This window comes from Bubalus bubalis, chromosome 3 (genome assembly GCF_019923935.1).
Source record: "Bubalus bubalis isolate 160015118507 breed Murrah chromosome 3, NDDB_SH_1, whole genome shotgun sequence".
NCBI lineage: Eukaryota > Metazoa > Chordata > Mammalia > Artiodactyla > Bovidae > Bubalus > Bubalus bubalis.
Window position 1 is genome coordinate 72,829,809 of NC_059159.1, and position 14,160 is coordinate 72,843,968.

General features: G+C 41.4%; 1 protein-coding gene across 2 annotated transcripts in view; it reads left to right on the forward strand.

Annotated features, from left to right (window-relative positions):
- The window catches only part of FBXO16 (F-box protein 16), a 57,034-nt gene that overhangs the window by 12,717 nt on the left and 30,157 nt on the right, over positions 1–14,160 (forward strand). For both annotated transcript variants that reach the window (XM_025281380.3, XM_025281379.3), the window contains exon 3: positions 3,385–3,420. In XM_025281380.3, coding sequence (XP_025137165.2) covers positions 3,385–3,420 — 36 coding nt within the window. The remainder of the gene's footprint in view (positions 1–3,384; positions 3,421–14,160) is intronic.

The following is a 14,160-nucleotide window of genomic DNA, read 5'->3' on the forward strand; positions in this document are numbered from 1 at the left end:
CCCCCTACATAGGGAGTTTGGAGTCTTAACCACTAGACCACCAGGGAAGTCCACCTGCTACATTCTTGCTGTCCCCACCCCTTCAAGTCAGTGCCCCTTTCTTTCTGATGCCTTCTGTTGTCATTGGACACCACGATGGTCCTCCTATCGTCCTTTGGAAAGGGGGTTGTCATCCTGGGACCTAATTGTTTTTTTTTTTCCCACTCTCAGGTCAAACCCTGGGCAGCAATTCATTGAGAATGTAGGGCTTGAGGTCAGAATAGGGAAGATCAAGTTTGGGGTCAGAATGGAAAGACCGTGGTTCTAGCAGGGTTTCCTAGGTGTTAGTGATAAAGAATCTGCCTGTCAATGCAGGACATGAAAGAGACGTGGGTTTGATCCCTGGGTCAGGGAGAGTCCCCTAGAGTGGGAAATGGCAACCCAGTCCAGTATTCTTGCCTGGGAAATCCCATGGACAGAGGAGCCTGGCAGGCTACAGTCCATGGGGTCTCCAAGAGTCGGACATGACTAAGCACGCTTGCACCGCATGGCTTTCTAGTGAGGAGCCAAGTATATTATTCAGCTGAACATACAGTCTGGAACCAATGATTTTTTTTTTTAATCTATAAAGGTAACCCTTTGGGCCTCTGCTTATCCTCTCTAAAACAGAAAAATTGAACAAAAAGATCTTAAGATTCCTTTTAGCCCTAAAATTCTATGACATCTGAATCTCTTGTTGTTCAGTCAGCAGGTGTTTTGTTGAGGGCCTCCCCTGGAACCTGTGGATCATATAAGGGAAAGTAGCTGTAATCTACCTGGGAAGCAAAAATGAACAGAATCACCTGGTGGGCAATAGCAAATCCTAGAAAGGCCAGGTGGAGCATGGGCTGCAAGTGGAGGAGGAGTTGAGAAGAGTGAGACCAGTGGGTACCAGAAAAATGCTGGTGCCCGAGACTTGGGAGGGGAATTAGATGCTTGATAGGATTTTGTTAGACACAAGAGAAGGGTTCAAGAAATGTGTGAATCCTGATTTTTCTCTTTTTTTGGTTATTTTTTCTTTTTTCTTGGCTGCACTGAGTCTTCGTTGGTGCACGAGGGCTTTCTCTAGTTGCAGCGAGTGGTGACTACTCGCTAGTTACCGCACGTGGACTCTAGGGCATGCGGGATCAATAGTTGTGGATCACTGGCTTAGTTGTCCCAAGGCACGTGGAATCTTCCCTGACCAGGAATGGAACCCGTATGTCCTGCACTTGCAGGCAGATTCTTAACCCCTGGACCACCATGAAAGCCCTGAATCCTGATTTTTCAGTCCTGAACATGTCTATAGGTTTGTTTTTTTTTTTTTTTTTAATTTTATAGGTTCTCTTCTATTTTCTTTTTCTTTGTTTGCTTGTTGTGACCACAACATTGGCCTGTGGAACCTTAATTGCCCAACCAGGTATCAAACCCTCACTTTCTGCAGTGGAAACACAGAGTCTTAACCACTGGACCACCAGGGAAATCCCCTCTTCTATTTTCATCTAGAAATTCTGAGATTATCTGTCAGTGTTATTTGAGGGTCCTAGTAGCCCAGGGGGCAGTTAATTAGGAGGGAGGAGAAAATGGTATTCTTTTTCTTCTTCTCTAAAGTATAAAGAGTGTCTACCTGTGATATATGATATTCCCTGGTTAGTAGCAAAGATGGCATTTTACAGGCCTTGAGGTTGTTGTTGAATCAATTATTTCAGTCTCCATTTTGCCTGCCCTTTGAAAGCAGAATTTGAGAGTCTAAAAAAAGGAAGGAAAACAGATCTGTTGGAAGCATGAAACCAGCTCCTCATCTTCCTCCACAAAAGGGAAGAAATAGGCCTGAGCTAGTTTCTAAATAGGAATGTTCTGACAGGGTGAGAGAATTTAGAAAGTGCCAAGAGGAAGGGAAAAACATGGAGCCCAATTCTGAAAGCCGACAGAGTGCAGGGTGGGCGTGAGAGAGACAGTCACACCTGTTTCCTGCTGTCTCTTGCTTCCTGGCTCCAGATCGCCCTCCTCTGCCAAACCTTCTCACTCTAGCTGTCCCTTCCTCACCCATTCAGATAGATACACAAATGACTGAGCCTCAGGAAAACGCCTCTCCACTAATGTGTAAATACACTCCCGCGGTAGCGATACAGCCAAAGGATATTCATTTGTCACAAGCATGTTCATTCCTTCCAGCAAGCTTGAGCACCTGTAATATGCCACGTACAGCACTCTGCAGTGGAGAAGTCAAGGTGAATAAGACATAGTTTCTGTCCTCAATGGTGTATAACAACAAAGCTATACAGATAAACACTGAGCTGTAAGCCCAGAGGCGCACATATGCAAACATATAAGTAATGTACACCCACTGATATGTGAACTCACGAAATAAAAAAACAGAGCTACTCACTCATAAATTTCACAAGTTCTAATACTAGTAATGCTGAAATATTTGGAGGGAGGTTCTCCGTTTTCCTATTTTTTTCCTTTGTCAGTTTTGTCATCACCTTTCAAATTCCAAAAATGATTCCACTTTATAGTTCCATTCTTTTATTTCTTGCCTTTATTTATTTATTTTGTGTGTGTGTGTAATCAAGTTTTATTAAAGTATAAAGGAGATAAAGAAAGATTCTGACATAGACATCAGAAGGGGGCAGAAAGCGTGCCCCCGCCACCCCCCTGCTAGTCTTTAGCAGGAAGTTATATACCGACTATAGTGAATAGTGAATAGTGAAGTCGCTCAGTCATGTCCAACTCTTTACGAGCCCCGTGGACTGTAACCTACCAGGCTGCTCCGTCCATGGGATTCTCTAGGCAAGAATACTGGAGTGGGTTACCATTTCCTTCTCCATATTTCTTGCCTTTAAAAAATTATTTATTCTCTAAGATGAATTGATTCACATGGAGAAACTGAGAAAAAAGAAAGTTTGCCCAAGTTGTAAATAAAGTTACCCTTTCAGGTACGAAATCTATCTCTTTATACTCAGTTGATAAAATGGAAAAGACTGTCAATATTTAGTGATTGATCCTTTAATGATGTCTTTTTTAAATTTATTTATTTTATTTTTGACTGTGCTGGGTTTTCATTGCTGTGCACGGGCTTTCTTTAGTTTTGGCAAGCAGGGGCCACTCTTTGTCTGCAGTGAGCAGGCTTCTCATTATGGTGGCTTCTCTTGTTGGGGAGCAGGGGCTCTAGGGCATGCAGGCTTCAGTACTTGTAGCACGTGTGCTCAGTTGCACCAAGGCACGTGGAATCTTTTGGAACCAGGGATTGAACCCGTGTCCCCTGCATAGGCAGACAGATTCTTAACCACTGGACCACCAGGGAAGTCCTAATCATGTCTTTTTAATGGGTATTTTGAACCATGAAATATGAAATCATTCCATGTTTTTTTTTTTTAATTGTAGGTATTTGAAGAAAGAAGAGCTCTGCTTGGAAAATGGGTAACTATTTAAAGTATACTTGATTCTAAGTCAGAAAGAGAAAGACAAACACCATATGAATATCACTTATATGTGGAATCTAAACTGTGGCACCAATGAACCTACCCTCAGAACAGAAACAGACTCACAGACGTAGAGATCAGACTTGTGGTTGCCAAGTGGGAGGAGAGGAGGGAGCAGGACGGACCGGGAGTTTGGGGTTGGTAGATGCAAGCTATTACATTTAGAATGGCTAAGCAACAAGGTCCTCCCGTATAGCACAGGAAACTATATCTAATATCTTGGAATAAGCCATAATAAAAAGGAACATTAACAAAGGAGTGTATATAAATCTATATAGCTATATATCCATATCTAAGTTACTTTCACACTTCCTTAAAGGAAACAGTCTCAAGGACCATTGTCCATGATCAAAGTACAGTAAGTCCACTATGTATGAATGAGTTATGTTCCAAAAGTGAATTCATAGGTCCAATTTGATCATAAATCCAACAAAGTTAGCCTTGCTGCTACTGCTAAGTCGCTTCAGTCATGTCCGACTCTGTGTGACCCCATAGACGGCAGCCCACCAGGCTCCCCCGTCCCTGGGATTCTCCAGGCAAGAACACTGGAGTGGGTTGCCATTTCCTTCTCCAATGCATGAAAGTGAAAAGTGAAAGTGAAGTCGCTCAGTCATGTCTGACTCTTCGCGACCCCATGGACTGCAGCCTACCAGGCTCCTCCGTCCATGGGATTGTCTAGGCAAGAGTACTGGAGTGGGGTGCCATCGCCTTCTCTAATCAAAGTTAGCCTTGGTACCCAACTAACACAATTGACTACATCCTGCTGTTTGTAAGCTTGCTTCTAGACATCCTGGGCTTGAAATTAAAAAACTGTTCTACTGTACTCTACACAGTACTGTAACATACACAAAAACACAGCCACCTGTAGAGGATGGACACACATGACCGAGCACGCCAGACACATGAACTAATGTGATTGGACATGCGAACACACATTCGCATCTTTGAAAGTTCGAAACTCAAATGTTTGTATGAGGGGACTTAATCTATCCATCTCTAGCCAATGTGTATTACTCATCAGATTCCTCTACAGTCTCATTAAGAGTCTCTTCCACCCAAGAGAACTGGAAACATGGTCATACAAAAACATGTACACTGATGTTCACAGTGGCATTATTCATAATTGTCAAAAATATAAACACCCAAACGTCCATTTGGTGAGAAATGGATAAACAAAACGGGGTCTAGCCAAACAATGGAATAGTTTTCAGCCTTAAAATGAAAGGCAGTTCTGTTTCAAGCTGCTCACAGGAATGAACTTTGAAGACATTGTGCTACGTGAAATAAACCAGACACAAAAGGACCAATATTGTTTGATTCCACGTTTATGAACTTCTTAGAATAGGCAAATTCACAGAGAAAGAAAATAAAATAGAGGTTACGAAGGAATCGGGACGTTATTTAACGGGTACAGAGTTTCTGCTTGAGTTTTAAAAACAGTTCTGCAGACGGACGGGGGGGATGTTGCACAACAGTGTGAGTGTGCTTCATGTCACTCAACTGTACACTTAAAAATGGTTAAGATGATCAATTTTGTAATATATAAATTTTTCCATAAATTTTAAAAAGCAAGGGTAAGAAAAAAGCAAGAAGTACTATGCTACAACATAAACTTTGAACATAGTGTGTGAGTGAAAGAAACCAGACACCGAAGCCACCTAGTATATGATTTCATTTATATGAAATATTCAAGATAGACAAATCCATAGAGGCAGAAAATAGATGAGTGGTTTCTAGGGGCCAGGGAGCAGGGGAGGAGTGACTGACTGTAATGGGTATGGAATTTATTGGGGGTAATGGAAACGTTCTGAAATTAGACAGCAGTGCTGGCTTTACAGCCTTGTGAATAGACGAAAATGCTCTGGTGGGGTGGCGTATGAATTGTACCTTAGTTAAAAAAAAAACGAATCAGGATCCCTTTAAAAAAATTTTTTTTAATTTTATTTTATTTTTAAACTTTACATAATTGTATTAGTTTTGCCAAATATCAAAATGAATCCGCCACAGGTATACATGTGTTCCCCATCCTGAACCCTCCTCCCTCCTCCCTCCCCATACCATCCCTCTGGGTCGTCCCAGGGCACCAGCCCCAAGCATCCAGTATCGTGCATCGAACCTGGACTGGCAACTCGTTTCATACATGATATTTTACATGTTTCAATGCCATTCTCCCAAATCTTCCCACCCTCTCCCTCTCCCACAGAGTCCATAAGACTGTTCTATACATCAGTGTCTCTTTTGCTGTCTCGTACACAGGGTTATTGTTACCATCTTTCTAAATTCCATATATATGCGTTAGTATACTGTATTGGTGTTTTTCTTTCTGGCTTACTTCACTCTGTATAATAGGCTCCAGTTTCATCCACCTCATTAGAACTGATTCAAATGTATTCTTTTTAATGGCTGAGTCATACTCTATTGTGTATATGTACCACAGCTTTCTTATCCATTCATCTGCTGATGGACATCTAGGTTGCTTCCATGTCCTGGCTATTAGAAACAGTGCTGCGATGAACATTGGGGTACACGTGTCTCTTTCCCTTCTGGTTTCCTCAGTGTGTATGCCCAGCAGTGGGATTGCTGGATCATAAGGCAGTTCTATTTCCAGTTTTTTAAGGAATCTCCACACTGTTCTCCATAGTGGCTGTACTAGTTTGCATTCCCACCAACAGTGTAAGAGGGTTCCCTTTTCTCCACACCCTCTCCAGCATTTATTACTTGTAGACTTTTGGATCGCAGCCATTCTGACTGGTGTGAAATGGTACCTCATAGTGGTTTTGATTTGCATTTCTCTGATAATGAGTGATGTTGAGCATCTTTTCATGTGTTTGTTAGCCATCTGTATGTCTTCTTTGGAGAAATGTCTATTTAGTTCTTTGGCCCATTTTTTGATTGGGTCATTTATTTTTCTGGAGTTGAGCTGTAGGAGTTGCTTGTATATTCTCGAGATTAGTTGTTTGTCAGTTGCTTCATTTGCTATTATCTTCTCCCATTCTGAAGGCTGTCTTTTCACCTTGCTAATAGTTTCCTTTGATGTGCAGAAGCTTGTAAGGTTAATTAGGTCCCATTTGTTTATTTTTGCTTTTATTTCCAATATTCTGGGAGGTGGGTCATAGAGGATCCTGCTGTGATGTATGTCAGAGAGTGTTTTGCCTATGTTCTCCTCTAGGAGTTTTATAGTTTCTGGTCTTACGCTGAGATCTTTAATCCATTTTGAGTTTATTTTTGTGTATGGTGTTAGAAAGTGTTCTAGTTTCATTCTTTTACAAGTGGTTGACCAGATTTCCCAGCACCACTTGTTAAAGAGATCGTCTTTAATCCATTGTATATTCTTGCCTCCTTTGTCAAAGATAAGGTGTCCATATGTGCGTGGATTTATCTCTGGGCTTTCTATTTTGTTCCATTGATCTATATTTCTGTCTTTGTGCCAGTACCATACTGTCTTGATAACTGTGGCTTTGTAGTAGAGCCTGAAGTCAGGTAGGTTGATTCCTCCAGTTCCATTCTTCTTTCTCAAGATTGCTTTGGCTATTCGAGGTTTTTTGTATTTCCATACAAATTGTGAAATTATTTGTTCTAGCTCTGTGAAGAATACTGTTGGTAGCTTGATAGGGATTGCATTGAATCTATAGATTGCTTTGGGTAGTATACTTTATACTTGGATTTCTTTAACTCTGCTGCTGCTGCTAACTTGAAATAGTCCATCTTTAAAGCATACAGTCAAAGCCTTCTTTCCTTTGAAGGGAGCATCTTTGCCCCAGAATATAGTAGTAGACAGAATATCCTACCCTGTGAGTTACTGAGATTCATTTTCCCATATGTCTTAGTCCATTCCGGGTGCTATAACAAAACACTGGTGGGTGTGGGGGCTTATAAACGGCAGAAAATTTATTTCTCATAGTTCTAGAGGCTGGAAAGTCCAAGATCAAGGTGCTGGCAGACTCGGTGTGTGGTGGGAATCTGCTTTCTGGCTCAGAGACTCTCCATGTGTCTTCACATGACAAAAGGGCTAACAGGTCACTCTGTAGTCTCTTTAATAAAGGACACTAAACCCATTCATGAGGGCTTCCCTGGTGGCTCAGTGGTAAAGAATCCGCCTGCCAATCAGGAAACTCTGGTTCGCTCTCTGGGTCAGGAAGATCCCCTGGAGTAGGAAGTGGCAACCCACTCCAGTATTCTTGCCTGGGAAATCCTATCGACAGAGGAACCTGGCGGGCTACAGTCCACAGGGTTGCAAAGAGCCAGACACAACTGAGTAACTGAGCATGCATGCTCCCAATCCCATATATGAATGCGCTCCCTCATGACCTAATCCTCTCAAAGGCCCCACCCACCTCCCTGGGTCATTACCATAGGGTTAGGGTTTCAATTTAGGAATTGGGGGTGACATAAACATTCAATCCATCCCACTGAGACTAAGATAAAAAGCATTGTATCTTACCGTTCTTATTTGTCTGATTTGGTCACCACTTCTTTTCTTTGCTGGTCTACAAGCTCCAGTCTAAGGAGATTTACTAACCTAAAGAAGAAAAAAAAAAGTCACGTACACAGTGTTTCTGGAAGACTTTACATATCCCCGGGAGAAGGAAATGGCAACCCATTCCAGTATTCTTGCCTGGAAAACCCCATGGACGGAGGAGCCTGGCAGGTTACAGTCCGTGGGGTCACAAAGAGTTGGACAAGACTGGTCAACTTCACTTTACTTTTACAAGAAAAGGGGCAATATTGATTTCCTTCAGACAGGAAAACTGTCTAAAGGGTGGAAGAGATTCTTACCGGGAGAGCCTTTTGTGTCTTTTGAATTTTTAATCTTGTGAATGTTTTTAATCATGTGAAGGTAATACCTATTCAAAATAATAATAAAATTTTATAAAATAAATTCACTAAAAATGGCAAAATGAAAAATACCTGAAATTTAAAATCTAAGTTTTTCTCATATTGTTTGTGTTTTTAAACTAACTTTGTTACCAACAACTTAAAAAAGAGACTTATAAAAAAAGCAAATAGATAAAATAAAAAGAGATATATTTAAAATGACTATGTTTGCTTTTCATTCTACTTACTATGAGTGGAAATCCCTAAATTAATATAACTAGGGCCAATGTTCAGGCAGAATTCATTGGTATGGCTGACCTGCCTCTGTCTATTTTGATTGGTTGGTAGCATTGCCCAGGGGAGAAGGCAATGGCACCCCACTCCAGTACTCTTGCTTGGAAAATCCCATGGACGGAGGAGCCTGGTAGGCTGCAGTCCATGGGGTCGCTAAGAGTCAGACACAACTGAGCGACTTCACTTTCACTTTTCACTTTCATGCATTGGAGGAGGAAATAGCAACCCACTCCAGTGTTTTTGCCTGGAGAATCCCAGGGACGGGGGAGCCTGGTGGGCTGCGGTCTATGGGGTCACACAGAGTCGGACACGACTGAAGCGACTTAGCAGCAGCAGCAGCAGCATTGCCCAGAGAAGGCAATGGCACCCCACTCCAGTACTCTTGTCTTGCAAAATCCCATAGATGGAGGAGCCTGGTAGGCTGCAGTCCATGGGGTCGCTAAGAGTCAGACACGACTGAGCAACTTCACTTTCACTTTTCACTTTCATGCATTGGAGAAGGAAATGGCAACCCACTCCAGTGTTTTTGCCTGGAGAATCCCAGGGACGGGGGAGCCTGGTGGGCTGAGGTCTATGGGGTCACACAGAGTCGGACATGACTGAAGCGACTTAGCAGCAGCAGCAGCATTGCCAGTTGTTAAACATTTTTTAATATCACCCTGGATAAAATTCAAGGTCTTCAAACTTTTTAAAAGATCTTGTTGAGTCTTTTCTTTTACCATAACTAATAGAAGCATATATTTGCAAAGGTCGTTGATATTTGCAAAGATCATTAATTATCTCTCTATTCCAATCAGCCAAACTGATCCAATCAGGCATGGTTTTACCATGCTCCTTGTTGTACATTGCTTGATGCTATCAGGCATTTAATAAATACTTTCTAAATGAATAAATGATACTGGTTTTTCTCTTTTGCCCAACAACAAACTTATTCCATAAATTCACTACATCATATGGTAATCTTTATACCTCCATGAAAGCCACATGAATTAAGTTTGAAGGGGATATTTCCAGTTTATTTTTATTCAGTTTTCTCTCTCCATTTTAGGTTTTAGGCTTTTTTTGTCTGTGTGTTTTATGAACAACATAACAGATGGATAGCATAAGGAATGCATTTTCAATAAAGAAGAAAGGAGAGAAGTAAAGATTCAGATTTTAAAAATTTTTCCTTTATTTATGGCTGTGCTGGGTCTTCCTCGATGTACAGACTTTTCTCTAGTTGTGGTGTGCAAGCTTCTCATTGCCATGGCTTCTCTTATTGCAGAGCATGGGCTCTAGAGCCTTCTCGTTTAAGTTGTGGCATGCTCAGTAGTTGTGGCACACGGGCTTAGTTGCTCCAATGCATATAGGATCTTCCCAGATCAGGAATCAAACCCATGTCACCTGCATTGGCAGGCAGATTCTTTACCACTGAGCCACCAGGGAAGCCCAAGGATACTGATTTTTAAACTTAGCATTACTTGGGATTTTCATTGTAGGACTCAAGTATTGGCTTTAAAGCTCAATCTCATATTAGAAGTAAAGTCACTTTTAAAAACAATCTGGATAGTAAGGGGCAAGATGTAATGTGAAACCTATTCAATGATAGACAGTCCAAAAAGTATTTTATATTTAGCCATGTGTGCATCCTCAGTCGTGTCTGACTCTTTTGCGACTCCATGAACTGTAGCCCGCCAAGTTCCTCTGTCCATGGGATTTTCCAAGCAAGAATATTGGAGTGGGTTGCCATTTCCTTCTCCAGGGGATCTTTTCAACCCAGGGATCAAACCCAGGTCTCCCTTTACCAGCTGAGCCACCAGGGAAGCCCAAGATATTATAACCAAAAAGCAAAAAATAACAACCTCTTCCTTCATCTTGACCTCACTGCCTGAGAACTTTCCTTCCCTTGGTGTGAGATGAGTGGTACTAATGCCCTAGCAATGGTCCTCACATCTTGAAAGTGCAACAAGAATCCTTGTAACAACTACTCTGAAAATGGGATTTTCACAATCCTATTGTCAAGAAATCCCTATACAAAAGCATTAAAAGTAACTATAAAATATAATTATGATATAATATAAGATAGTATTGTTGCTGTTTAGTCACTAAGACCCTGTGGACTGTAAGCCCACCAGGCTCCTCTGTCCATGTCATTTCCCAGGCAAGGATACTGGAGCCCGTTGCCATTTCCTTCTTCAAGGAATCTTCCTGACCCAGGGATTGACCCCCTTTCTCCTGCTTGGCAGGCGTATTCTTTTCCACTGAGTCACCAGTTATGGCCATATAGGATAGTATAGCATAAAATAATACAGCATAATGTCATATATTGATTATATATGATATTAATATTAAAAAGGAACTAACTATAAAATGAGGTATCATACATGGTACCAGGATAAGAAAATGGTCCTAGCTGCTCCCCTGTCTCACACATTAGATCCCTGGCTATGATGTTTTGGCTCTTTTTTCTTGAAGAGCTGAAGCAAGAGATGTGGGACAGATATATATGCTATACTAAGTCATTTCAGTCGTGTCCGACTCTGTGTGACCCCATAGACGGCAGCCCACCAGGCTCCCCCGTCCCTGGGATTCTCCAGGCAAGAATACTGGAGTGCGTTGCCATTTCCTTCTCCAATGCATGAAAGTGAAAAGTGAAAGTGAAGTTGCTCAGTCGTGTCCGACTCTGAGCGACCCCATAGACTGCAGCTACCAGGCTCTTCCGTCCATGGGATTTTTCTTTTTTTTAAATCTATTTTATATATAATAGATATATATACTACTATATATAAAATAGATAAAAAAAAAAACAAAACCAGGAACCTACTGTATAGCACAAGGAACTATATCCAATATCTTATAATATCCTACAGTGGAAAAGAATCTAAAACAATATATGTGTGTGTGTGTGTGTGTGCATATATATATATAGCTGAATCATATGCTATATACCTGAAACATTGTAAATTAACAATGCTTCAATTTAGAAATTTTTTTAAAAAAGAGAAAGATACTGGGCGATTACCAAATTCATGTACAGTTAATTCTTCCATGGATTATCTACTTTTTGGATTATTCCCAGCACCTTTTAAATTCCAAGGGGATTTTCCCCAGCCATTAAGCATTCTTCTCAGTCATCTACCCACCTTCAACTGGTAGAAGTTCAAGGAATGCAAATTCATTTTCTATTAGCCTAAATAAACACAATTAGAAAGGAGAAACCCCCGAGGCAAAGAACACCTATCAAAGCCAAATATAAATTATCTTTGACTGTTATAATCAGGGAAATAAATGAGAAACCAATGTAATTATCTTTTTAATCTCTAGAGGGAAAGGTTTGAATGTTTTCTTTTATAGATTTCTTCAGCACTTTATAATCCTAATGTTCTTTTATATTCATTCTAAATCACTGTTCTTCAATCTGAGCCTGTTCTCTTCTTGTGGGCACCCATGAAAATAATTGAGCTGAACTCAGTCCTTCCAAATGTGCTTCCTGTCCTTGTTAATGTACAAACATGGTAACTTTATGCTTTGCAATTTAATTATTTGCATATCTAATGATTTACCCCTCATGCTTATTATTTTTAACATCACTATGATATTTTATAACAGGGGTCCCCAACCTCTGGGCCACAGACCTGTTGGTACCTCTCATCAGATCAGCAGTGGCATTGCATTAGAAATAAAGTGCACAATAAATGTAATGCTGTAGTTTTTCCAGTAGTCATGTATGGATGCGAGAGTTGAACCATAAAGAAGGCTGAGTGATGAAGTATTGATGCTTTTGTACTGTGGTGTTGGAGAAGACTCTTGAGAGTCCCTTGGACTGCAAGGAAATCAAACCAGTCAATCCTAAAGGAAGTCAGTCCTGAATATTCACTGGAAGGACTAATACTGAAGCTGAAACTCCAATACTTTGGCCACCTGATGCAAAGAACTGACTTAGTTTCTGGGAAAGATTGAAGGCAGGAGGAGAAGGGGACAACAGAGGACCAGATGGTAGGAAAACATCACTGACTCAGGACATGAGTTTGAGCCAGCTCCAGGAGATGGCGAAGGACAGGGAAGTCTGGCATGCTGCAGCCCATGGAGTTGCAAAGAGTTGGATGTGACTGAGCGACTGAACTGCAACAAAATGTAATGCTCTTGAATCACCCCGAAGCCATCCCTCTCTGCCTGTTCCCCGAGTCTGTGGAAAAAAAATTCTCTTCTATGAAACTGGTCCCTGGTGCCAAAAAGGTTGGGTACCACTGTTTATAATATTAGGAATTTTATACATATTTTCATTTATTTAATCTTCCAAGTAACTCTAAATTTAGATATAATTATTCTCAATGTATAAATGAAGAAATTAAGAGGTTCTTAGTGAGACTCTGAATGGCCTCATTCCCAAAGCCCCCATACATGCTTAATGCCATATTTTCTCTTATCATGTTGCTGAGCTGATCCACTATTGTGAGGCATTTGGGGTTATTTCTGATTTACTGTAGTGCTAATTATATCCCATAAAATTTTTTTTCGTAACCTTAATCATCCTGGGTCCCCATGTAGCTCAGTTTCTACAGAGTAGCACGTAGCACCGCCCAAAGTAATTTTAAAAATGAATACCAATTTTCATGTTGTCTCTCAAAGAAAAGTCACAGGGGATCCAATTCAGAGCTCATAACAATACTTACCAGATTCCCTTTCTTCATTCCCCAGTTCTCTCACACTGTATAACTGCCGGAAAGGCAGTTACAGTCTGAACCGCCACAAACTGCCTTCAAGCCAAAACCCTGCAGCTCTCCTGTCTCCATATGCCCCCCACTGGCTCCTTGTTTTAGAGATCACCGCAGCGTCGTGGGCTGGTCCTTCCCCTGGCCCTCACCACTCTGGTCTGGCTTCTCTATCATTCTAATAATCCATCCCCAAAGGAAAGAAGTCTCGTTTTATGTTAGTTGGACTGTGCAGAAACAGGCCGAGAGGAAATCTGGGAACATTCGTACATGAATACATTATATTCACTTATTTGTAAGTTAAGGTTTCTGATTTTTTTTTTTTTCATTTCAGAGTCCCCCCTCCCTCTTGAATGATAGTGTCCAAAGTGAGATTCATGAGCACTGAATAGATCTGGTAACAGTGAATAGTTTTTGTTTTATTTAAAATTCTTTGTTTTGGCTGCTCTGGGTCTTTGTTGCAACACACAGGCTTTCTCTAGTTGTGGCATGTGGGATCTTAGTTCCCCGAGCAGGTATCAACCCTAGTCCCTTGCGTTGGAAGGCAGATTGTTTTTATTTATTTGTTTATGGCTGAGCTGGGTCTTCGTTGCTGTGTGCGGGCTTTGTCTAGTTGTCGTGAGCACGGGACCACCCTTCTCTACTTGCAGTATGCAGTCTTCCTACTGCAGTGGCTTGTCTGGTTGCAGAGCACAGGCCCTAGGGTGCTTGGGCTTCAGTCGCCTTGGCGTGTGGGCTCAGCAGTTGTGATTCTCAGGCTTACTTGCCCTGCAGCACGTGGAATCATCCCAGACCAGGGATGGAACCCATGTCCCCTGCACTGGCGGATTCTTAACCACTGGACTACCAAGGAAGTCCCACAGTGAATGGTTTTAATC